The following is a 25887-nucleotide window of genomic DNA, read 5'->3' on the forward strand; positions in this document are numbered from 1 at the left end:
AGTCCCTGGCAAACTGCAACAGGTTGGTCACCCTAGTTCAGCCCTCTCTGTACTAGCCAGGTCATAAGGCCAGACAGCATCTTCATCCGATGCAGCTGTTCTTAAAATGCAAGCATCTGCATCCCCTGGAGTCTGTTAGAAATGCAAATTCTTGGGCCCTACCTCAGACCTACAGAATCAGACCCCTGGGGGTGGGTCCAGAGAGCTCCATTTTAACAAGCCCTCAGGCAATTCTGATACACACTAAGGTTTGAGAACCACCAATTTAATAAATTTAAAAAGAGAAGAGATTTCTGAATAGTGGGAAGATTGAGTTGAATGGCCTGTAAGCTTCCCTCAGATCTAAGACTCTACAAACTCTGGGCCCCTGGGAAGAAGGTGGACAGTATGTGCCCAGTGCCAGGTGCTAGCACACATTCATACCAAGTAGCATCAAAATCCACGCTCCTGCCTGGGTGGTAGCGCCACTTGCAGTACACTTGGGTGGCAAAGCACCGGTCCTTCACCTCAGGGAGGGTGGTGAACTGGTCCTTGATGAATCCTTCAAATCCAGACTGGGTTGTTTTCAAGACCTTGAGGTCTTTGATTCCAGAATGAATGACTGGGGGTTCTGTTTCGATCACAAAGGCAGGAAGGGATGAGGTTATAAACAAAGCAATGCCTTCTTACTGACACTTAGCACAGAGGGTCCTGGTCACTAAAACATGACACACTATGTGCAAAAAACCACATCACTGACCAAGTTTTCTGTCTTCCTGTCTCCTCTGAAGTCCGAGTGATGAGGGTAGTGTCCCTTTCCTTCTATCCGGATTCCACGACTCCCTGCCCTCTCCTGCCCTAGGAAAACTGAAGGCCTGAGAACAAACCTCCACATCGTGTCAAAGGCCACAGAAATGAACACCTTCCTCTCACCTACATGCAGGGTGCCTTCTCAGCCAAATTACCTTACACGTTTTGAGCTCCATCTCATTCAACAGATAACCATGCTGCAGTGAGTCAGGAAGTTCCTCGAGCGCAGTTCTTCCCTTTGCTACTGTGATCCCTTTACTGGGCCAGTGCTCTTATTGATCATCTATAGAGGCTGGGGACTCCGGTCACCACTAGGCCCTGCTGGCATCTCAGTTCCCTCATGCCTATGAGGTCAGTGCAACCAGATAACTTCATGAATGGGTAGCAGCGTGGGCCTGGCTGAGCCTAAATAAAGACTGGGGGAGGCTGGTGACTCACAAGATATAGCTCTTTGGAAGTTGATGTCTATAAAAGCTTTTGTTTTTTGGCTGAAGGAGAAGGGACAAAGTTGGTTCATGGGTTCTGGGGGGGGGTAGGGAGAGGTGAACACAGTGAAAGGATGATATGGCTCTCCTGCTGTCCCTGCTGCCCATTCCTAAGGTAACCAGGCAGGCAGAGGGGTGACAGGCATAATCTGAAGAAGCTGTTTAGTTGTGTGCCAGGGCCCCATGACAGGTGGGGCACAGATTGAGAGAGGGGAAGAGTCTTTCTCTTTCTACAGGGAACACACTGTGGCTCCAGCAGCTTAGGGAAGCCTGGTGACACAACAGGAAAGCCCAGGGTATAACACTCTGTGGAGAGTGGCGTTTTGCCCAAGGAGCAGTGGCAGCTGACACAGCAAACACTCAGCAGAGCCAGTGAGGCAGCAATTTTACCCAGCGGGTGCAAACCTCTTCCCAAGCACCTGAGAGACAGCCCTTCAATGCTGTCAGACGGTGGAAAAGTTTGGCTGGGGAGGTCCAGCAGTTTTACAGTGAGAAAGCTGCAAGACCAGGAAAATAACATGAACATTGTTACCATGACCTTATTTGTACGCACAGGCTGCTGAGGACAGGGGACATTCAGGGAGCACTTGGCAAATCCCGATAGCAAACTGTTATGGTAGGATTACTACGATCACCTCTTTTCAGTCTCTAAGTTACTGCTGCCTAATATCTATCTTTCTCAGTCTGTTTAGTCTAAAAATCAAGAGCCAGAGGTATTCAGGCATCACTACATATATGGTCTTAGTTAAATAACAAGAATGTAGCCCACGATCCTCAATTAAAATCCACAGAAGCTCTTAAAAATCCAATGGTTTACATCACCTGTGTAGTGTCAATTGCTGCAGTCAACTCAGGAGCTGTGGAGTTTCAGAAGCAGGTAAATAATGACTGTATTTTGATATTTTCCATGCCACCATGCCACATGTGTGCACCTACCATAGGGAGCAATGACTGGTGGATAATGGTAGATCTGCTGATTTAAAACGTTCTGATTAAATAAGGTGTTCTGTGCAGAGTGTTCCGGGATAATGTGGTAAAACAGAAAATGATAATCGTCTAACTTTCCTAGGTTCTCATTGGAAGCTATATCTGAATAAGGATCGAAAGAAAGACACCAGCAAGGCCTTAATGCCTTCAGTTGGCTGGGTTTGTCAGATTCTAAATGTATAAAGACATGATCTCGGCCGGGCGTGGTGGCTCACGCCTGTAATCCTAGCACTCTGGGAGGCCGAGATGGGTGGATCGTTTGAGCTCAGGAGTTTGAGACCAGCCTGAGCAAGAGCGAGACCCTGTCTCTACTAAAAATAGAAAGAAGTTATATGGACAGCTAAAAATATATATATAAAAAATTAGCCAGGCATGGTGGTGCATGCCTATAGTCTCAGCTACTCGGGAGGCTGAGGCAGGAGGATCGCTTGAGCCCAGGAATTTGAAGTTGCTGTGAGCTAGGCTGACACCATGGCACTCTAGCCCAGGCAACAGAGTGAGACTGTCTCAAAAAAAAAAAAAAAAAAAAAAAAGACATGATCTCACAAAATCAGCATTTCCAAATGCAGTGAATATAAGTCCCGAACCCAAGAGAACTGCAGAAATAATCAGGCATCTGTTGAATGAATGAATGAATGAATGAATAACAAGATTGATTCACATCAAAGAATATCTCACAACTCAGTCTCTTTCTCTTCTAGACAGTTCACCTCCATCAATCTTTGCCATTTGTCTTCCTCATGGCCTCTGACTCTCACATACAGTGTGGCAGGGAGCCAGGGGTAGGGCAGCAACCTCAGCTGAGAACCTCCTGTCTGCAGGCCTGCCTTTCGCTGATGCCTTTTTCAGTCTTTATCTTACTTAATACTCAAAACTCTATAAAGTAGGTATTTTTATACAGGTGACTTTTAATCATTTGCCCATAGTCACATGGCTAGAAACTGGCAGAGGTGGAATTTAAACTCAGCACCACATTATGAGATTCCATGGTTTTCTTCCCCTTTTTTTGATCACCCCCATCTATGCAATGTTTCCTCCTTCCTTTGACTCTTTCCCCATGTCTGCACTGTAAGAGGCCTTCCCAGGAGATGAGAAGGTTGCCACTTCCCATTCCACAGTGTGCCTTGAGGGCCTCAGACAGAACCCCCCACCTGAGAAATACCATCTCCATTGGTCTGAAATGGAGATTGAAGGATCACTTTTAGAAATGGCTCCTGTGTATCTAAAAATTTTTTATTCCTTAAAAATTTGCTATCAAAATGCAAAGATCCCTTAAAGGAGTGACTCCTTAAACCTTTCTATGTGAATATGGTAATCTACTTCCAAAGGGAAATCCCTTCCAGAAAGCAAAATCCTATAGAAATGAAACACAGGTTTGCAATCAGGAGTGGGGTTAAAATAAGCAGTAGAAACTCTTGAAAGGCAATACAAAGATGAAAGAGAATCAAAGGCAAATTTCACCTACTTCATCTTTTCCTGTATAGCTGGTCTTGATCACCAGCATCCACATAAGCCAATCAACTTTGTCTCCTCCAATGGTCCTTTTTTTTTTTTTTTTGACAGTCTCACTCTGTTGCCCAGGCTAGAGTGCCGTGGCGTGAGCCTAGCTCGCAGCAACCTCAAACTCCTGGGCTCAAGCAATCCTCCTGCCTCAGCCTCCCGAGTAGCTGAGACTATAGGCATGCGCCACCATGCCCAGCTAATTTTTTCTATATATGTTTTTAGTTGTCCAGATAATTTCTTTCTATTTTTAGTAGAGACAGGGTCTCGCTCTTGCTCAGGCTGGTCTCGAACTCCTGAGCTCAAATGATCCACCCACCTTGGCCTCCCAGAGTGCTAGGATTACAGGCGTGAGCCACCTCCAGTGGTCTTAACCATAAAAGGTTTCCTGGATACAGTGTTGCATAGTGGTAAATCCATAGCTCTGGGAACCAGATTCCCTGAATTCAAATCCCAGTGCTTTCCCTGCCTCCCCATACCCCGTTTTTATGAGCTCTATTCCCCTGAGGAAATTATTTAACCTCTCCCTACCTTGATTTTCTCATCTGTGAAATGGAGACAATAATTATACCTGTTTCCTAGAGTCAATACATGTCTAAGATAATGCACAGAAAGGGCTCACAGGAAATGCTCTATAAAAGGGATGATGATGGTTTTGCCATAATTGACTTTTTCTTATTGACTTCAACCACCTGTAAATATTTGCCCTGTTTCACAAAGTCTCACTGGGTCCTGACAACTGCTACTGTCCCATCCCATCCACCTCTAGCTCTAGGGTGAGATTTACTGACCTTAAGGAGTATCAGTCCTGCCGGACCACTTTGAAATGATCTACTTTCTTGCTAGAATCTAAAAATGGAGAAAGTAGTTGCATTTTTTAAATGTGTTTTGGCATCAGTTTTACATAGGATAAGATGTCGCATGTTCCCAAAGACAATTACCTATTGCCACAGTTTTGGCAGAATGCAGACCATCTACTCTGGGGCTCTCATCATTTCATGAACAACAACAACAACAACAACAACTATTCTCTTTGAATGTTAAAAGAATTTTTTCCTTGGCACACATTAGACATGCTGGATGAAATCAGAGAGCTTATTTTATCTTCTCTGTTGGCAGTGCCCCAGCTTTCTGAACACTGGTAAGAACCTGAAGCTTTCAAATTCATGGGCCCATCAACTAAAAATATGATGCCTCACACACTCTAAAAAAGATTCCAATTTAGACTAACAAGAAGTAAATCAACCCCAAAGACCGTCTTTTTCTAGGTTACTTCCCATGAAACCACTTAATCAGCTTTTTTTGGTTTTTGTTTTGTTTTGGGTTTTTGCCATCGTTATGGAGTAATGCAAAAGAAAGATTTTTCACATTTTTCTTTGCTAGAACATAATCTTTTCTAGCTTTTAGTGTCCTCCTACACACTTAGCAGATTGTGGTTTATCTCTCCGAGAAGCGTACATCCTACCCTTTAGCTATCTAAGGGAAAGAGACTCACTGCGAATTAATACAAAATAAGCCCAATCCCTTACCTACGCATCAGGTGTCACAAAGCACAAAGCTTTACTGAGCCAAGAAAAAATCCTGTCATAAGAGGATAATTGCTTCCACATTTAACACCTCCTAAAAGAACACAAATAGCTGAAAGGAGGATATTTAAAACTACATTAAATCATTCTAGTAGAAAATCTCAAACTTGTAAGTGCTAGAAAAAGTGAAGATCAATTAAATATTTGCCTTGAAGAGGCCATTTAGCTCACGCAGGGAGAGTGAAGGCTCCCTGTGTGCAATTCTGGATGGGGAGAGATGACATCATCCAGATGGTGGAAAGTTAATTGGGCTTTTGTACAACCAGGTGATGATCAAGGTGATTTTTAAAAGACCATGTGTCTGCCAAGAACTTTTCTTACAGAAGAACTGAAAGCATTTTAGTCTCAATATCGAAAGGACATAAACAGCCTTCTTGGCAGCAGCCATCTCTGTCCTGGTTCTCCCACTTCTCTCATCTCACCTCTTCCATCTGCCCAGCCTGTCACCTCTTAAATCTGTTCTTCTCCAGGACTTCAATTTCATCAGCTGCCTTCCTTAAAACCATCCTCCTACTCTCAATAGCCTTCATGGCGATAGATGTTTTGGGGCTGTTTTTCACTACCAGAAAACAGTATCTATTGTTTCCACCTCTTCTTCGTCTCCCATTCCTCTATTTAACTATGCTTTAGCTGATTTTTATAATTAGTGTCAGCATGGGAGAAATTTGATGCTTAAAGAATTGCAAGTTATAATTCAAGTAGTGCAGAGATTTGGAGCCAATTTGATTCAAATTAGTGACTCAGCCACCCCAGTGATTTCAAGGCTCAGCTAAGCTCATAGTTCAACAGAGACACACAAGAGAAAGAGTTCGGAAGATCCAGGTTGCGTATAGCACCTACACCAACGGTCTGCATCAGACACACACAGCCTAGTTTTCCTCCCAGGGATTGGAAAGTCCCCAAAATAACACCAGCCCTCATCCCTTTGGGTAAAAAGATTTCTTTTTCTGTTCCAGATTCTCCCATGGAAGCAGCAGACTTTGAAACACCGGAAAGTCAGCTCCACGATGAAGCTTTAAAAGATCCAGGAGGAAGAAACAGTGTAATGGGAGTTTTAGAACAATTCCTGGGGACTAAAAGTGGTGCTTGAGATTCAGTAGGCTTTTTATAAATGTTTGTTGAACTGATAAGTAGGAGTTAATATGGCCCACCAGGAGAAACCCGATCACATGTCCTGCTGGGAAGAGTCCCTTTGGGGAGTGGCATGACTGAATGTGTGATTAAGTATAAGTGCTTGAGGGGACAGAATTCTTAACCATTCTAGCCAGCCCCCACCAAAGGCACTACTCAGGGGTTTATAACAACAGCTTTCACCATGTGAATTTGTGTGGGGGGGGGGAGAGAAAATGATTGTTTTCTTTTGTTAAACCTATGCAAGGGCGTTTCTTATGACAATGTTTGTAACATTGATTCGCATCATAATTTCTGCATTTTTAGCTCTTGAATAATAAGCAAACAAAGAATTAAGCTTTGCTACCAAAAAAGCACACAACCCTTGTCTCCAGAGAGGGACAGAGTAGAATAGAAATGTCATCTTCCTTTACACAACCCTGGAAGACACACTCACTCATAATATATGTGCACACACATACCTGCATACACGTAAGGCAACAGATGTCTCTTCCCTACCCCAATCCCTGCCAGCCCTGCATGATATCAGTGCAGGGCTGGACTCTAAATGAGTCAAGCTGGAGCTTCCGGGAACACCGCCACAACGATCTCAGCACCCTGAAGCTTTGGAGCTTTCTGCAGAAAGAAAAAGCTTCAACCTGATTATGGTGGCTAGTTTTTTCCACTCTGCAGCAGCCAGGTGATTAGAATTTAGGTTGGCACTAACTCCTGGTAACGCCTGGAAAGAACAGAGTGTAAATGGAAGCCTGTTTTCATTTTATGATCAGCAGAACCCTATACCTGGCCACTTCACGTCCACCTCCAGAGCTGTGCTAAAAATATTCTGGTGGAAGTCGCCAATAACACCTATTTGACAATGACACAGTTCCTCTTCAGGCCTCTTTTAATCCAAACTTCCTAACCCTCCTGGTGCAGAGGCTAAATCTATTTCCACTTCCTCCTGGGTACGCCACGGGACTATATTCTGCAGCCGCCATGCTGTTAGGTGTGGCCACATGGTTGAGGTCTCCCTGTAGAAGCACTATGTGCTGTTTTCAGGCCTGGAGCTTCTGTTGGAGGGGTCTTGCCCTCTCCTTTTGCTCCTCCAAGCTCTTTCCCTCTCCTGGTTGTCTGATATGGGGATCTACTCTCAAGGTGACACCTAAAAGTAAGGACTAGAAGTGTAAGGTTGCCATCAACCTGGGCTCCCAAATAACTTCTTGGAACGGACACTTCCTCCACACAAACACTGAGTTGGACTTGGACAAAAAGAAGTAAACTTCCTGTGCTGGGCCACTACATATGGGCCTATTTGTTACGCATCCTGTTACCTCGATAACTATCCTTGATTTCTTTTTTGTTTCCAATTTATTTATTTTTTACTTCAGCCTATTACGAGGGTATAAATGTTTAGGTTACATATATTGCCTTTGCCCCACCTGAGTCAGAGCTTCAAGTCTGTCTATCCCCCACATCCCTGACTTCTTGAAACATAATTTTCTTCTGCTTCCATGACACCAATGTCCCCACTCCTTCTTCTGTCTCTCTGACCATTTTTCAGTCTCTTTAAACTGCTCCCAACCCTTAAACTGAGGACTTTTCCTGAGCCCTCTCATCTTTCCTCTTCTCACTTTATATTTTTTTCTAGAATAGTCTCCTTCTTCCCTATGGCTTCACCTACCATCAATCTGTTAATGGTCCCCAAATCTATCTTCATTCCATACTCCCAAACTTAGCAGCTTCCTCCCTGAAAACTTGCTCCTTGTGTGTTCTCTTTAGTCAATTCCCCAATCTTCCAACTATAGGGTCAAGTTTAACTCCTCCTTTTCTCCAACTCTCCATCCCTACTCAGCTGCTAAGCCCTTTTGGTCACACATCAGAAATGCCCCACACAATGCTTCCCTCACCTCTCAGTCCCTCCATCTCTACTTCTACTGCCTTAGTTCAGAGCTGGGCACTTCCTCTCTTCAACAAGTCTCTGAATATCTCACGACTGCCTGTTTCTCTAGCCTGTTCACCAGACCTTGGTCAGAATTAAAGAGCAAACATACATACACACACACACACACACATACACACATTTACTCTCTCTCTCCCTCTCCCCCCCCCCCACCTGACCATTAAAGACTTCCCCTGGGTCTCTGTTGTCATTCTAAATAATAATGATGGCTATCACTTAAGGAGTGCTTCCTATGGTGCCAGGTACTGTGCTAAATGTTTAATAAAATAAATTTAGCATTTACCTCCTCTATTTCTGTGGGCAATTGCTGAGGTGGGCACTGGTATCTTCATTTTACAAATAAAAATTCACTAACATAGTGTAAGTCACTTGCCCTTGATCACAAAGTTATTGAGTAGTGGAGCTCAGATTCAAATACTGTTCATTCTGACCCCGTGGCCTCTGGACTTAACCAAAACCATGTCCAAGTGACACCAAACTTGTTAGCACATCACATGAGCCCCTTTGGAGTCCAGCCCAAACCAACTTCTTCATCTTCATCTTCCTCTCCACTTCTTACATTCTAGAAATCAGACCCACTGAGTTTTGTTACTGTCCCTCAAATGCTTTGCCCTCCCAACAGTTAAGTAAAGACCTGCCCAGTACGGTGCTCAGCATGAGGCTGGTGCTCAGAATGTTTCTCCTCCCCACTCCCCTCCTCCGTGAATCCTACTCATGTGTATCCTGTCTCTTCTGCCTATAATTCCCTTTCTCCCTTCTATGCCAGCATGTTCTCAATCAGTTTTCAAAAGCCGATTGAAATATTTCCTCCTCCCCTGTCAAGCTTTCTGGACTGCTCTGGGAAGAGTTAGTTTTTTTGCACCTCTCTGTTCCTATAGCATGCCTTTAATCCCTCTGGCCCCTCATATTGCAATAAATCTGTTTATAAGTCTGTCTCCTATTATTGATCTATTGTAAACTCACTAGGGTCAGAGGATGTCTTATTCAACTCTATCTACAGCTCCTTATATGTATAATAAGTCCTCAAAATCTAATTATTGAATGAATAGTACATGAATGAATGACCTAAGCACTTTTCATAAATACTCTCATTTTTTTAATTAGCTTTCCTGAAGTCTAATTCTAGCCCCTGCTATTATTTTACATAATTGAAAGTTGAATGAAGAATGTACTAAGCATTCCAAAAGTCACTGAAAAACAGTTTAGAGCTGTGCTAATCAATACAGTAGCCACTAGTCATGTGGCTGTCGAGCATTTGAACTACAGCTAGTGTGACTCAAGATGTGCTGTAAATATAAAATAAAAGATTTCAAAATTTTAATTTTGTAAAAAGAATGTGAAATATTTCATTAATAACTTTTTATATTTACTGTATACTGAAATATTTTGGCTATATTGCATTAAATAAAATATGTTATTAATGTTAATTATTAATTAATTTCCCTCATTTCTTTTTGCTTTTCTAATGTGACTACTAGAAAATTTTAAAATTACATACATGGCTTGCATTGTATTTCAGTTGGAGACAGTTGGTTTAGAGTTTCTAATTTTATGAGGGTATTCAGTATGGTGTGGGCAGGAAAACACTGGCATAAGAGTCAGGAAACTTTTCTTGCCTTCTCCTCCAAAGTCATATAACTAAGGCAAGAAGTAAGGAAGAAAAGAAAGAAGGAATAAGGGAGGGAGAGGGAGAGAGAGAAGAGGGAAGAAAGAAAAGAAGTTAGTTCCAATTTAACTAACAAACAGCTCAGTCAGAGTGCTAATATATCATATGGCTACATATCTGGGGGATAAAAATCATCTTTCAACTTAATACAATAACTAGTCTCTCTTATAGGACAATAATTTTATAACTATTAATCAAACACTGATAAGGGCCTAGCTATGTCTAGACTTTGATACAGATAGTCACATACATTAAATAATAACTAATATACTAGAACTTTCTAAGGAGGACATTATCTAATAGAATTCAGAATGAGAAAGACTATATTTTATACCTGATAATATGCCTGATGTGTATTAGATGTCACCTCAAATTCTTACTGAGGAGATTTAGAAAAGAAAGAAAGAGGAGATAAAGCAACAGCAAAAAGAGGAAAGTGGAGGGGAGAGGAGGAAAGGAAAATAGAAAAAGAAAAAAGTTTAGCATCCACACTTTCATTTTATAATGATCATTGAAGTTTCTTTTTATTAGGATGAAGACATTTCTACCTTCTTTAGCTCTATGGTTCTTAGAGGTCCTCTTGTCTAACTCTCAGCCAATCATTGAACTCTGCTCTGACAACCTCAACAAATCAGTAAAATACAAGCTTTGGAAATTTTAATATTTGCTGAGTTAAATTATCAGTACTAATAAGGTCTATATTGTAATTATATGCTACAGTTAATTTTTAAATTTCTTGGAAATAGAATTATATAATTGTCATTGCTACTTTAAGTGAGATTCATTTTATAGAAATTATAGTAATATTAGTGGTTTTATTATGCAAATAGAATTTCAGGACAACTTGATTGTTATTTAGTAAACATTTCCTATAAAGGTTACTATAATTATTGCATAGTATGGTACCAAAAATATTGGTCAAAAAATTCAGAGATATGTGTTCTTGTCAGCCTGGGCCTTTTTTATTCTGCCTACCTCAAAATCTTGTAACAAAAATGGTCTACCCCACTCGACCCCCAGGTTTTGTTGCAAAATGAAATATTTCATTTTTATATTTTTAAGATAAAAAGTAGATAATTCTTTAATGTAATCCAAAGTCACAATGTTCATTTCCATCTCAGATTTAATTCTCTGTAATTTTCCTCAATGTTAACAGAGTTGTTGAGAAGAAAGAAAAAAGAATCCTGAAGTCACTATTGTAGAATCAAAGCATGAAAAATAGTTCTTACCATTCCTCATCTGTTCAACCTCACAGAAATGTGTTCCAGTGGGAGTGTGAATAAATGCATGGACATGCTTAACTCCATTCTGAAAATTAGGGAAAAAAATGTTTCCAGTGAAATTTCAGCACGTGCCATAAAGCCAATTTCTTTACTTAAACTGGGAGCACAAATAAGTAAGATAACCTTTTCAAAACGCTTCCAAGGAACTTCTTCCATGTGGACGTGAGCTCGGATGACATGGTTAAAAGACGAAAGGAAATGCTCACAGATATGGAGAGCAAAGTCTTCTATGCTTTTGATCTGTAAAAAGAAACAGTGCTATTATAAATATTCACCCCATTTACAAATAATTTTTAAATACTGTTAAATAAAATTAATGGGAGGCCATTGTTTTGGACTGAGCTCCTGCACTAGGCCCCAACATACCAGACCAAGCCAAAATGGAGTCACTCGTGCTACATGCCACATAATCAAACTGAAATTTAAGGAAGCAGATAGATCCCTAAACAGACTAGTTCTTCCTGAAAACAGGAGATTCCAGTCTATCTGAGTCAGCATAATAAGGAAGTCTCCTCTGCTTTAAGCCCTACAAGAAAGTAACCTCAAGTAACCTGATGTTGACCAATCTATATTTTTTCTATTGTTCCGTTTCCTTGTTCCCACCTTATAAAATCCACCATTCAGTCATTGCCCAGTGGGAGCTCTCACTCTCTTTTGTAGAATGGAGGCTGCCCCTAATGGTACATAAAAGCAATTAAATTTATAACTACATTTGTTGTAAGTTTGTCTTTTGACAATACTCACGAAGCTCTCTTTCCTGATTAATTGCTTTTTAGAATGAGAGAAGTACAGAATTAGAAAGAATCTCAAGAGATGAAGGGTCTTATCCCAATTTCTCACTAGAGCTCCTAAGTGAAGTTAATAATCACTATCACTGGGTGAGACCCTCTTGTTTTCACAAGAAACCCATTTTGTAGAAGAGGACGTGTCAGTCGCTGAGCAAAAAGTAACTCAATATTCAGATTCTCTTCATGGTGAGCTTAGTCATCACCTATACCAACAACAGCACACCATAATACTCTGGACACTTCATGAGGTTTGCAAACGGGCCTCCCAGTTTCCCAAGGGCCACCTCACCTTCCTCACCTTGCATTGATCATTCACAGCTCTCTAACCCCATAAAGTAAATCCCCACTTCCATACAACCCTGCATATTAATCTCTGGGCAATATTTTATGGCCTAGACGAGTGTACAGATTATTAATGCCTTTGCCTATAATTAAGGTGGACTATTTATACAGGTTTCCCAGCATAGTTCTGTTTTATACCTGTTGTCCCAGAATAATCATTAATAGCGTCCTATTTCACGCTGAAAAGCATCCTGGTTTAGATAAGAAATTATATGGTCACTCTAACTATAATGAATGAATTTAAATTGTTTTTAAATTGGGGTCCATCCTTCACTTTTCTGCAATCTCTCACACAGTATAGGAAATATAATAATCTGTGGTACCTGGCCGTCTTCTATATCATAGTACAGGCCTATTTTCAAATTTTTTTTTAAGAGAGCAAGCAATTCCTTTTTACATAGCCCTGTATACATTTGCTGGGCCATTCTGATTAGCAAGAGAAAGGTTCACGGCGGAAATAGGGCTTGCAGAATTTATATTGTAATTCGTTTATTCATTTAATGCATTATGGGTATGGACTTCATGCAAAAACATAAGAAAAGAAGCTTTCCAGTACACATTTCTTGTCTTTTTAGACTTATTGGCAAGTAACAAATTATCTTGAACTGCCCAGAAATAGGCTGGTGGTCTCTCACACTTAAAGAAACCAATGGTAGAAGTGTTAAAATATCAATTCAATCAGATTTGAGTCCCTCTTGAAAAGTGCTATTAACCACCATATACAGATAGTAAGTGGTAATGGAGTCGAGAAAGTTAGGAAGGCATTAATATTTGGACAAATAAATTTCAAGAATAAGAAGAAATGTGTCTTATATTCAAGATTTTCTTCTGTAGTAACAACAGGAGAAATGGTATTTTCTTTTACAAATGCACTCCATTCTAAAAGAAAAAAATATATGATATGACTCAAAGAAATGCACAGCAAAAAGGTCTTAAATTCTATTCTGAAACCTCAGGACCTTGATCTGGCTATGATCCTGATTAAAGATAACATGCTAAATTTGTCCAATAAGATTCTCTGCTTAAAAGATTGTAGTGAAATCAGAGCTAAAAAAAAACAAAAAAAAGAAGTGGGTTTAAAAAAAAAAAAAAAAGCATGGCCGGTCGCAGGTGACTCATGCCTGTAATCCTAGCACTCTGGGAGACTGAGGCAGGAGAATCGCTGGAGGTCAGGAGTTCGAGACCAGCCTGAGCAAAAGCAAGACCCCCGTCTCTACTAAAATTAGAAAAAAAATAGCTAGGCAACAAAAATAGAAACAAAAAATTATCTGGGCGTGGTGGGGAGCGCCTGTAGTCCCAGCTACTGGAGAGGCTAAGCTAAGAGGATTGCTTGAGACCAGGAGCTTGAGGTTGCTGTGAGCTAGGCTGACCCCATGGCACTCTAGCCCCGGCAAGTACTCTAGCCCGGGCAACAGACCAAGACTCCGTCTCAAAAAATAAATTAATAAATAAGTAAATAACTAAATAAATAAATGCAAACTTTTCTGCACTCCTGAACATTTTAAGACAGAAAACTTTTAAAATGGCTTAAGTATAAAAATAGGTTAAAAGGTAAAGGGAACTTGAAATAAGCAAGTACCACCCCCATGCTATCTGATAGCAAACTCCACATCAAGGTAGGCAGCATCTGAGAAGAATGACACATACCCCTTTGAATTTTGCCAAGACATGAACTGTGTTCTTGATAGTGTCTGTAGGGATGATGTCTGAATTATCTCCATGCAAATAATCTTTTTTGGAACTCAGAGTAAGTTGCACTGAAGTTGCCACCTCTTTAATGCTGTGGTATTTCCCATCTCGCTGAATACGGAGAACTTTTACCATATCCTTCCCATAGCCAGTTCGGACAAACTCCACCTCATCATTCTGCAATGAAAACATAGTCATCTTATTGAAGAAGGCTACGTAAAAGCAAAAAAGTCAGCGGCAATTTCTTTAAGCTTTAATTTTATCATACAATTATAAAAGGCAAGATTCAGAGTATTTATGGAAGCAATATCACATTCTACCTTTGAAGAAGAATGGGAACTTGTATAGAAAAAAAGAATTCCAAGAAGCAAATGAAAACATTTCAGAGTGCTCTAAAGACAGACAGGTATATGGCTTTCTTGATAATAATGATAAATAATAATAAAAGAACCTCCTGGGTCAAAATTATGCTAACTTGCTCTATTTTATTTAATCCCTGCTAACCTAATCCTGTAACAGCTCTGTGAACTAATAATTCCATTTTACAGAGGGGTAAACTGAGTTTCAAAAAGATGAAGTGATGTGCCCCAGTTCACATGGCTAGTAAAGGACACAGCCAGGATTTGCACTCAAGTCTATTGACTCCAAACTGTAGAGTGGCCACTATGTAAACTGCCTTTCTTCTATAAAATTTCTTGACTATGTTATTAATAACTGGAAATAATTACATGCACTTTTTAACGGAGAGTGATATTCTGAAGAAAAATGCCCTGTGATCAATAGAAACAATTTGAAAATTGCCTTTCTACTTGCTGCCGGGAAGAAGAGTAATTAGCGACAGGGCCCAGATTACCTTCAGGAGTCCAGAGCCAGGGCTGTCTGGCTGCAGGGAGAGTTATGCTTTTAGCGAAGAGACGCTTAATGAAACCCTAGTGATTGATTCATTACTACCCTTGTCTGAAGCTGGAGCTTAGCTAGCGAACATGTCCATCTCCGCAGGTAGAATCCATAGGCTTGTCCCTGGGCTTTACTGGTGTTTGAGAGAAGAGGCAGAAGGAAGGAACAGAGGGACAAAAAAACATTTAGCATGGAATTTGAACACTAAAATGGTAATAAAAGAAGGCGACGAAAGTAAAAGTAAATAAAAAACAGCATGCAGTGAGAGTCTAGTAGGGAGACAAAGAGGGAATCTTACTTGCAAATCGTACTTAGGATGTTCAGATACACCAAGGGCTGCCTAAAACTCTATTTGCATAAAAATCACCAGATCCTCTGAGGGGAATTCAAAACTACTAGCCAACATCAGAAATTGTTGCTATTCTCCATTAAAGTGGGGAATGGGAAGCTGTCTCCAATCTCGGGGCTGGAGCTGGGTGGGTCATTTAACATGCCCTGGGAGGCTGAGGTACCTGGATTCAGTCCTTCCTATGTGGCAGCTTAAGGAAAAACTCATGGAAGTCCTCCTAAAAGCCTCTGGCCCAACCTTTGCAGGACCCGTCTTCAAGAAAAGGGTCAATAAGAAAACCAAAAGAGCAGACTTAAGGGATCCTAATAAGAACCGCAATGATCCAGAAAGAGAAGTTGTGGGGTTGTTGTAGTACCTTTGTGACCTGACCAGGTCCAAATTCAACCTTGCCATTTATAGCTTTGTGGCTTAAGACAAGTAATTTAATGTTTTGAGCCTCAGTTTCCCCATTTTTGCAAATGGAGTTAAGCTCCTCTACCTTGCAGGGCTGCCTTTAAATGTGAAAGGCAGCTGCTAGATCCTGGTAGCTAGCGGTACACTGAGGTCAACCCCAGCAAGACTGGCCACGTCAGGCCTGGCTGTGAAAGCAGCAGCAGCAGCAGAGGTAGCAGAGGCGACCTTGATTAAGGGCACCAGGTTTGGGAGTGGAGAGCACTGCAGTGTGTCTTGAGCCACAAGGGATTCTGCCTGGAGGAGGAAGCATTTGACTGGCTTGGGGCCCCTGGGTGGTCTGGGCTAGGGTGTAGAGCCAAAGGTCTCTGAGATTGTCCATCATCCCCAACCCACAGCAGGACTCAACAAATCACCCCACTCCTGCCACTAAATATCCAAGCTACAGTAGCTTAGCCTGGGAAGGCGAGTGGTAGCTACATGGCATACAGAAGGACTAAATGATAGCCACCCTGTTCGCCTCTCCAGCTTCCCATCTGGCCACACCTTACCGCAAACTCTGCTGAGCTAACTGTGGCTGCCCGGCTGCTGTGTGCTTTCTGTCTATGGGCCTTTCAATTTGCTATTTCTTCTTTCTGGAACACTCTTTCCCTTCCTCGCTATCCAAACACCAAGCTGTTCACCTGCCTAACTTCTTCTCATCATCCTTCAGGTCTCAGGTGCCACTTCCCCCAGGTAATCTGCCTCAGCTCTTCAAGTCTGGAGTAGGTGCCCCTTTTAGGTGCTCTGAAAATACTTGTCATTGCCTTTGCAGAATCTTTATCAAATTGTATTGCAATTGCCTCTTCATGTGTCTGAATCATTCAAAAACAGTAAACTATGAAAGCAGGAACAAGTTCAATTGTGGTTACCATGGCAACCCCAGCACTCAGCACAATGCCCGGAACATAAATAGGTGCTTAATAAATGTGTCATGAATGAATGGATGGTGCCACCACCACCTCCGCTTCTTGTGTGATGACACAGAATAGTTAATAAAAACACACGAAAGATCTCAATTCCGGAAGAGCCGCTTCAGCTCAGACCCCGATCAGGAAGTTCCTCTTCCTGGGAAAGCAGGGCAAGGAACTTATGCCCTCTGATCACCACAGCCTGGAGATCACAGGCACAGCTGGCCAGAGAACAAAGGCCCAGAAGGGCAGGACTGAGTATAGAGAGTCGGTGATGCAGCACGGAGTGTTCACATTGCTAATAGACAGAGCCCCGGCGCAGCTCAGCCATCCCAGGCCAGAGATCACACGAGACACACGCAGGAGAGGTCAGCGCCCCCTAGCGGGACCCTGGCTAAGCAGGGCTTGGCACTTGAGTAAAGCCTGAGTAATCAAGCTTACTGAGCAATGAGTCAGAATAAAAAGGACCTAAGCATCTGAGCCTGGAGCAAGACGGAACAAGTCCCGTGTAGGACACCTACAGAAATCTCTTAGCAGGACTTGACACAACAGATAATGGCCTGGACCAGTACTGAAGCTGTTGTCCCCTAGTTCTGTAGTCACAGAAATTAGTAGTAGGCGTCAGAACCCCAAAGCGTAAAACGCAGAGTATGGTGCAGACATCTACGTCCAGGATAACTGTACAGTGAAATACGAAGGTTGCTCTCTTCTGGAGGGCGGACAGGTGGCTGAAATGATGGGCTTTGGGCTTCAGAGTCACCCAGCCCAGGTGGAATCCTTGTTCTGCCACCTGTTAGCTCTGCACGGAGGCAAATTTCTCCATCTGTATAGTAGTAGTATAATAGAGTATAATAGTAGTGTATAATAGTAGAGTATAATAGTAGTGTCCAGCCCTCAGGACTGACGTGAGGATTACATGAGAAAAAATCATAAAGCACTTAGAAAAGTGCCTGGCAAATAGTAAGTGTTCAGCTAATGTTAGCTATAATTACCATCGATAAATAACAATTATATATCAAATTTTGTATTAAGGATCCTTCCAGTTATCAACAAATGCCTCAGGTGCACACGAATCCAGAACTGGCGTGGGCAAAACCAAAGGGCTGCTGCTATGAGGAGGCTGACTGCTGGCTCCCCCTCTCCTCCAGGTACCTTGGCCTTATTTAACTTCTCATGATCTCTCACGTCCACACTTTCAGCTGTGCTTCCTCAGGCTTATGTAGCTTGAAGAAACAAAGTTACAAAAGGAAACTCAATTTCCTAGCGTTAATACTCTGGACAAAATATCAGCAGGAATAAATCTTTACCTGACTCCCACAAGAAAAATACACGTCTTGAAGTATAAAGGGATAGAGAATAATTACTTCTCTGCGAGTAATGCTGGAGAGCACGCTCAGGGATTTTCAATGACTCTTATGAATGTCCACTTGTACAACAAGATACTGAGTGTCCTCTTATTTCCAGACCATATTGAAAGTGACAGAGGTCTAGGGGTTCTTAGCCTGGAATCTGTTAACCTCTAGAAGGCCCAGTAGATGGATTTGAGGCAGAACTGTGTACCACATGAAGTTGTAACTGAAATTTTATGTTTGTGGAGGATGGATGTTCGCAGAATTTCATCAGATTCCAAAAAGGAATGAAAGTTTAAGAACCACTGCTCTGTGTCACTGGGCTCCAAATTGCTGTGGCTGCTTTGGTCAAACTGACTTTGCTGTGGTCTAACAACTAGCCACGAGATAGTGAGGGGGAGATGACTTGGTCCTTCTCAGTGTACAGCCCCCTGGATACAAGGGAACGACAATGTAAAGGTTAAGGCTCAAGGCTCTGACTGCCTGAGTTTGAATTCTGGCTCCACCACTTGCTAACCATATGGCCCCATGCAAGTTACCTAATCTTTTTGTCCTTCCCATTTTGATCTGTAAAATAGGATAATGATTGCACCTATTTCCTAAAATTGTTGTGGAGTTGAAAGTAAATGCTTAGAACAGTGACTAGCACATAGTAAGTGTCAGTAAATGTTAGCTATCATCATTATCTGGCCTGCCAATTTCACCAAAAGCATATTTGATATCAGTTCCATTGCTAAGTCATAGGGAGATAGCTTTGCTTTTCTTTGTGATAAAGAAGACATCCCCCCATATCAGTGTGCATTGTTTTGTGCTGTAGATGTGCTATTAATAAAACAAATCTCTGCAAATATTAACAATATTTTAAATTAATCCTAGCTGCTTATACACATTGTGGGCAAATCTTTATATAAAGCTAATACTCTTCTCCAGCCATATGCCATACTTTCTAGCTCTGTGCATTTAGCCATGCTTTCTTTCAGTAACAACATTCATATATTTGTACTTTCATATACCAGATACCAAATGAATTTGCCCATTTTCTAGATAAGGACTAAGGCAGAAAGAAGAACATTTCTTTCACCTCACTGCCAGGATTTGACTTTAAGTCTCTGTGATTTTAAACCACTGACCAACACTTTTCCCCGTCTATGTAGAATGCCCTCTCCACGTATCATGGGTCGTCCTGCATTGAACCTCCCTGATGTCCCCAATAGGAAATAACATCTCTTGCCTTTGAACTCCCAGTGCACTTTAGGTGAACAGTTACTAGCTGTTTTTTGTTGTTGTTGTTTTGTTTGTTTTGCGACAGAGTCTCACTCTGTTGCCCGGGCTAGAGTGAGTGCTGAGGCGTCAGCCTAGCTCACAGCAACCTCAAACTCCTGGGCTCGAGCGATCCTCCTGCCTCAGCCTCCTGAGTAGCTGGGACTACAGGCATGCGCCATCATGCCTGGCTAATTTTTTCTATATATATTTTTAGTTGTCCAGCTAATTTCTTTCTATTTTTAGTAGGGACGGGTCTCGCTCTTGTTCAGGCTGATCTCGAACTCCTGAGCTCAAATGAACCAACCGCCTCGGTCTCCTAGAGTGCTAGGATTACAGGCATGAGCCACTGCTCCCGGCCTGAACAGTTACTAGCTGTTGAGATCACGTTCTTCATTATTCTTATTTGTGTACACGTCTCAGTATTCTGAGTATCAATGTCTTAAAGGCAAATCACATCATCTTTACATTCATCACAGCACTTGACAGTGCTTTGAAAATTGTCATAAATCATTTGTCCATAGAACAAGCTCCCTCGTTTTGCAGATTACTTCAGAAAATTTAGGTCATTTTTATTTAAGTAGGAAAAACATTGTTTTCAGCACTAAGTCACTCTTACCAATTCAGCTTCAGGTTCATATTTTCTGGTTACAAGATGAGGTGGAGGATTACAGGGAGACCCAACCTACATCAGTCTATATTTTTGTACAAGAACTCTTGCAAGGAAAAGAAATAAAGTTTGTTTGTATCACTTATGAGCTCAAATTACTCTCAGAAAATTAAAATCCTTGTGAAACTGCCCATGGGCCTCTATATTATTAAATATTATCAGGAGTAGTAATATTTTGGCACAGTTTCCAACTATTTAACACATTAACTGCCATGTGGGTTGTATTTAACTCATGCTAGTTTTGAACCCGGGGCCTCGTGAAGCACATGTAATTTACACATCTCTTTACCTTGGGAGCTGTGTGAACTATTTTTCAAGTTGCATATAACTCATGCACAGAAAACAATAAAAATTTTTTATTAAATTAGAAAGAATCATTATGTTTTTGAAGTTTTTATTCTACTTTCGAAATAAAACACCGTGGCCCCACGGAAAAAAAATTTTTTTTTAGTATGGCAGTCAAGATGATAAACCTCTAGCATGCATTCATTTTTTTTATTTTTTTATTTTTTGTGCAAAACTTCTTCTTTTTAGTGGCTTCTTTTAGCTATAGTTTTATGTTCCTGATTCTAGTATGCCATACTTCAGCCACCGAATTTCTCTACTCTGCTGGCAAAGGAAAATACTTTATTTAAGGTTATTGTTGTTTTTAATGTTTGCTTTTTCCAATACTAAAATATGAATTTTGATTTTATATAAGTGTATATTCACCAAATGTTTGTTCATATATGTAGATTTTAATTACAGAAAAACTATTAGAACAGTATTAGGAAAGATAAGGGGAAAGTTCGATAAATTTAAATTTTAAACAACTAGAACTTTCTCTAAAGTCTTAGAATAGCTTCTCTAAGCATCAACTCTACCCTCTATAGTACATAGAAATACAAAAATGCTAGTGATTTAGGACTTATCACACATGTATAAATATCAATTCAGTTGCAGTGTGCCATGGTAGAGGAAAGAATTATTCATGGAGACAGCTTCTCTCTTTGTCTTGGAAATGTGCTGGAAAATTTCTTCCAATGCTTTGCCAAGGTTTCTCCTTTGCCTGCTATTTTCTTAGGCCTTCATGAACAAAAAAATTTCAGAGAAAAATGCTGAACTAATAGGAGAAAAATGAGTGTTCATATGAACAATTTTAATATCACTTTGGTGGATCTTAACAACACGTATTAATAACAACAATAATGATGAATAATAATCTTAGAGGCAGCTGGTATTTTTTTGGCTGCCTAGGATCTACTAAATGTTAGACAGGAAAATATTGATATCCAGTAGAAAATGTCATGTTGCTTTAACCAGTAGAGTGGCTTATTATTGCTATCAAGGAGGAGGATTTGCATTATGTTCAAAGGAAGACTCTAAAGGGATTTGTCAAGTAGATGTTTCAAAAACAGTAAAACAATTTGTCTGCATAATTATGGTAGAAAGGGTAACCTTTTAACTAATAAAGACTCCATTTACAGGTGCTCACTTTCTTCTGCCTGTTACCAAGGAAGAAAAATTCATCACTGAATGCCAGTAGAGATGCTATTATAATTTTCTTGCCAGCCTCTCCCTAGCACCAATAGCCGTAGGGCAGGGAATCTGTCTGGGCAGGCTCACAGGAGCTTCTAAGATTGGGAACAGAAAATCCCACAATACAGAATTGCCGAAGATCTCCAAACATGCAGTTGGAATAAAATTTTGCTGAAATGCATGCATTGAAAGATGTCTGTTTCCTAATATATAAGTCTTGAAAACAAAAGTGACAGCAGCAACCATTTTTAAAAGGTTTGATATGTGTTGGGAAATTTGCATATATTATTTCCTCTAATCCTTTACAAGTCCTGTGATATAAGTATTATTATCCAACCTTGACAAAGGAAGACACTAAGGTTAGGGAACCTACCAAGGTCACATAGTTACTAGGTGATAGAGACGGTATAAGAGCCCAGTTCACATACCCTAGATGACAAGCTCTTTCCCACTTCACCACAGTCCCTACACTCTGTTAGATGGCTGGCCCCTCCATTCATTCGGAAGAGAAAGGAAGCATTCATTATGATTCCAACAAAGGAGGGAATAGGCCCTGCTGCTGCAGAAACTTGCATTTATATACCATTTTACCACTGTTTACATTTCCACCCACTGGTACCTACATTCTTTTCTGTTCCTCACAACCACCCTGTGATTTGGTAGAGATAATCCTATTTGAAGATAAACTAGCTCAGAGATGTTAAGTGAGCTGCCCAAAGCCACGCAGCTGACAGGCAGATTGGTATAGTGGAAAGAGTCCTGCTGAGACTGAAGAAGCACTGTACTAGGTAGAACCTATCCCACACCAAGAGCTACCCCTGCCGAAATCATCCCTTTTTCTAGCACTCATTTTTTTAAACTACAGGGGATTATGAACTCAGATGGATTCTGTGTTTATCATGGGAATGTTTAAGCTGTAAAGCAGCGGGAGAATCAAAGGGTGGTTGCCCTTTGGAGCAGGATGAAAGTTCAGCTTCATGCCTTCAACAACAGGGCACTCATTTGAGTTGAACATTGACTTTTATCTGGATAAAGGCTATTGAAAACATGAGCAATGTGGGCTTATTTGTGGCTATTTAAAATCATATCACCAAAGGACTGTTTTTAGTAAAACCGTATCACCAAAGGGCTGTTTTTAGTCTCTCTGCAAGGAAAAGGAAATGACTCTGTCATGGAAGGAAAGAAAACAAGGTAAGAAGGACCCAGCATTTAATGAGCATCAGTTATGTGCCAGGAGATGGGCACATAGCCTCTTGCTGAATCCTGACAGCACCCTCTGAAAGTAGAAATCATGGTCCCACCATTAGAAAAGAAAGCTGAACCTCACTACGGTTAAATAATTTGATCAAAACCACATGCCTAGTGAGAGGCAGGGCCAGGCATGGAACCCAGGTCTGCCTGGTTCTTTTCACTACACCTAGCTGCCCCCCCCCCCCCACTTATAAACATTATGATAAAATTCTTTCTGGGGCGGAGAAGGGAGGGGAAATTTTTTAGAATAGGGCATACTGGAGAATACTGGAGTATAGAGGGCAAGTGGCAAACAGTCAGGCTGACGTGATGAATGGCCTTGAATGCCACCCTCAGGAGTTTGGGTTTTCTCCAAGTAAAGGATGTTGAACAGGCTGTATTTTGATTCTGACAATTCCTTTCCTGGTCGGTTACTGGGAAAACATGTTTACTGGGCACTGAAGCGGTCAAAGATGATGGCAAGGAAATGGTGATCTGCCAAAAACTGTTTTGACTATGGCTTGGTTCACTTAAACAGAGAAGTACCAATGCCTCAGGGCCTCTTCAATCTAACTGGCCTCCACTCTGGGTCTGCCCTGCGGCCACCAGACAAGGAACCTGGCGCCAGTGAAGGTCACCAAGCCAGTTACTGACCCGACTTAGCCTATGAGTGGAGAGGCACCCTCGGGGAAGAAGCGTGGGGAACCGAGAAAACCCTAGAGCCCTGTTCCTCAAACTTGCCTGCCGGTAAGACCTTCCTGGGACATTTGTTAAAATGCAGATCCCTGGGCCCTACCTATCTCTAGACATCTGGAATTTCCAGAAGAACAGTGTGGAAGTCTGTGTTTTTAACAAGTGGTTAGGATCAGGCAAGGTTGGGAAACTACTCCAAGAAGGGAAACACGGGGAGGGGGTGCCGTGGGGCTGAGGGCATGGGATGGGTGGCGTGGATCTGAGTTCGAAAAGGTTCTGTAAAGCTTGAGGGCTGGTGACAGTGATTTAGACGCCACTGATGTTAAAGTGGAAGTGCAGGTAGAAACCGAATTCGGAAAACGTCCAGTGCATCTGGCCTATGGGAGCCCCGGGAGATGGAAGCCAGGGGGTCCACTAAAATGGATTCCCACAGCCTGTAAAGCAGGCCCTTGGCTGGAGGGAGAGATCCTAAAAGGAGTTTCTCAAACTTTAGGAAGCAATGGAACTCTCTTAAAAGAAAGCTAAGTAAGGACACGCCGCAAGTGTTGACATAATTATTTTTATTATAATTTTCTAAAATGTATTTAAATCCACACTAGGTTCAGTTTAAACTCCTGAAGCTTATAATTTCTCTAAAACAATAAAACTACAATACTAATAAACTTTAAATTAATATTAACAGTATGAATGGTGGTGTTTTGATGAAACTAAACCCTCTCTTGTGGACTGCTAACAGTGCAGGCTCTTTTGAGTTAACAGTGTATTATTTCGTGTTGTGGGTTAATTCAGTTCCTTCCCTTTCCATATTCAACCCCCTGGGAAATTTTCCTGTAGTTTGCTGATAAGGTCCATGGCCTTCCTATGGTTTAATAAATAGTTAATTTACATATTTAAAAATTCTTTCTAATGGACTTCTACCTACTACATATCCACTTTATTTTTCTGATTAGATTTAACTCATTCAAAATTCCACATAATCCCAAAATAGAAGTCTCTGAAACCTTTCTCATTCAGTCCACACATTCACTTGTGTTTATTTAGCTCCTACTAGGAGACAAGCACTGTGGTATATGCCGGAGATGCAACAAGGCAGACACTGTCCTGCCTTCACAGAGATTATATACTACAACAAACTTCTACTATAAAGAACTAACCGGTTCATATGTTATGCTCTTCAGGCTGTAGGGTCTCTGCTGCAACTACTCAACTCTGTCATTATAGCATGACAGTAGCTATATAGAATACATAAATGAATGGGTCTTGCTGTGTTCCAATAAAACTTTATTTACAAAAATAGGCAGTGGACTAGGTTTGGCCCACAGGAGTTTTCTGACTCCTGCTCTCTAGAGGAAGACTCAGAAAAGTAACCAAGTAATTAGTAACACATTGTGGTAATTACTCTAACTGACAACATACAGTGAGCTCTGGGAATGTATTGCAGGAACACCTAAACCAGATTACGAGAGGTCAAGGATGGCTTCCAGGAAGAACTGGCATTCTCAAAGCAACCTGAAGGATAAGAAAGAATCAACCAAGTATAATTTTCTAGTCCTCTTCCACCTATTTACTTATGTTTTCCTTTGACCACATTTCCCATGAATAAAGAATAAAGAATAATTCTTTATTCTACAAATACCTGAGTCATTTGCTTGCCTCATTTCTTTCCATCAAAATAATTCAAGTCCTCTCCCCTTTCTCCCACAAGTACATAAACATTTTCCTTCAGTATGTCAAGTTCTGGATTTTACTCAGTCCATCAACAGTCTTGTAAAAGTGTGAACAAAAGTAAAGCTAAACTTTAACAGATAAATGCTATGGTACCTAAATCATACTTTAAAAAGCTATTGAAAATAAATAAATAAAGCCAGCAGCCTGACTCCGAGGAGTCCTCACAGGATGACTGAACCTTGGTGAAGCCAGTACAGACCAGGCTCTAGAGAAACCCAATTTTATCTCAATCTCAAAAAATTCTCACAGATAAAGCTTCAAGGAATATGAACTCACAGCCAAAACTCAAGCATGCATACAATAGCAAGGTAACATGAGAAAGAATTGCAGAAATAACAGATAGCAAAGTCTGACCTGCAAATACTTCATATGTTAGAATTAGATACAAAAATATAAAATAATATAGTTTATATTTTCACAGAATAAAGAAGAAGATTGAACATATGAGCAAGAAATGAGACCATAAAAAAGACCAAGTAAATTTGGGGAAAAAAAATAGAACTTCTATAAATGCATTAATAAGCAAATTAAGAAACAGATTAAACACAAATTGTCAATTGACAATTAAAAAATGTTGAAGAAATTATAAAAATAAGGAAAAATTAATTATTTCAAAGAGATAGATTAAGTAGCAAATTAATGTTGCCAAAGAGAGAATTAGAGAACTG

At 40.9% G+C, this 25887-nt stretch overlaps 2 protein-coding genes across 2 annotated transcripts in view; one reads left to right on the forward strand and one right to left on the reverse strand.

Moving 5' to 3' along the window:
* The window catches only part of LOC138390698 (uricase), a 35074-nt gene that overhangs the window by 7094 nt on the left and 2093 nt on the right, over nt 1-25887 (reverse strand). The window contains exons 2-5 of the mRNA XM_069480166.1: nt 14144-14362; nt 11490-11606; nt 11313-11391; nt 424-610 (exon numbers count right to left, since the gene is read on the reverse strand). Of these exons, the coding sequence (XP_069336267.1) occupies nt 424-610; nt 11313-11391; nt 11490-11606; nt 14144-14362 (602 nt within the window). The remainder of the gene's footprint in view (nt 1-423; nt 611-11312; nt 11392-11489; nt 11607-14143; nt 14363-25887) is intronic.
* DNASE2B (deoxyribonuclease 2 beta) overlaps nt 22649-25887 on the forward strand; it is a 28062-nt gene continuing 24823 nt past the window's right edge. Inside the window, exons 1-2 of the mRNA XM_069480165.1 lie at nt 22649-22759; nt 23337-23545. The gene's annotated coding sequence lies outside the window, so the exon portion shown is untranslated. The remainder of the gene's footprint in view (nt 22760-23336; nt 23546-25887) is intronic.

Source organism: Eulemur rufifrons, chromosome 8, assembly GCF_041146395.1.
Source record: "Eulemur rufifrons isolate Redbay chromosome 8, OSU_ERuf_1, whole genome shotgun sequence".
Classification (NCBI taxonomy): Eukaryota; Metazoa; Chordata; class Mammalia; order Primates; family Lemuridae; genus Eulemur; species Eulemur rufifrons.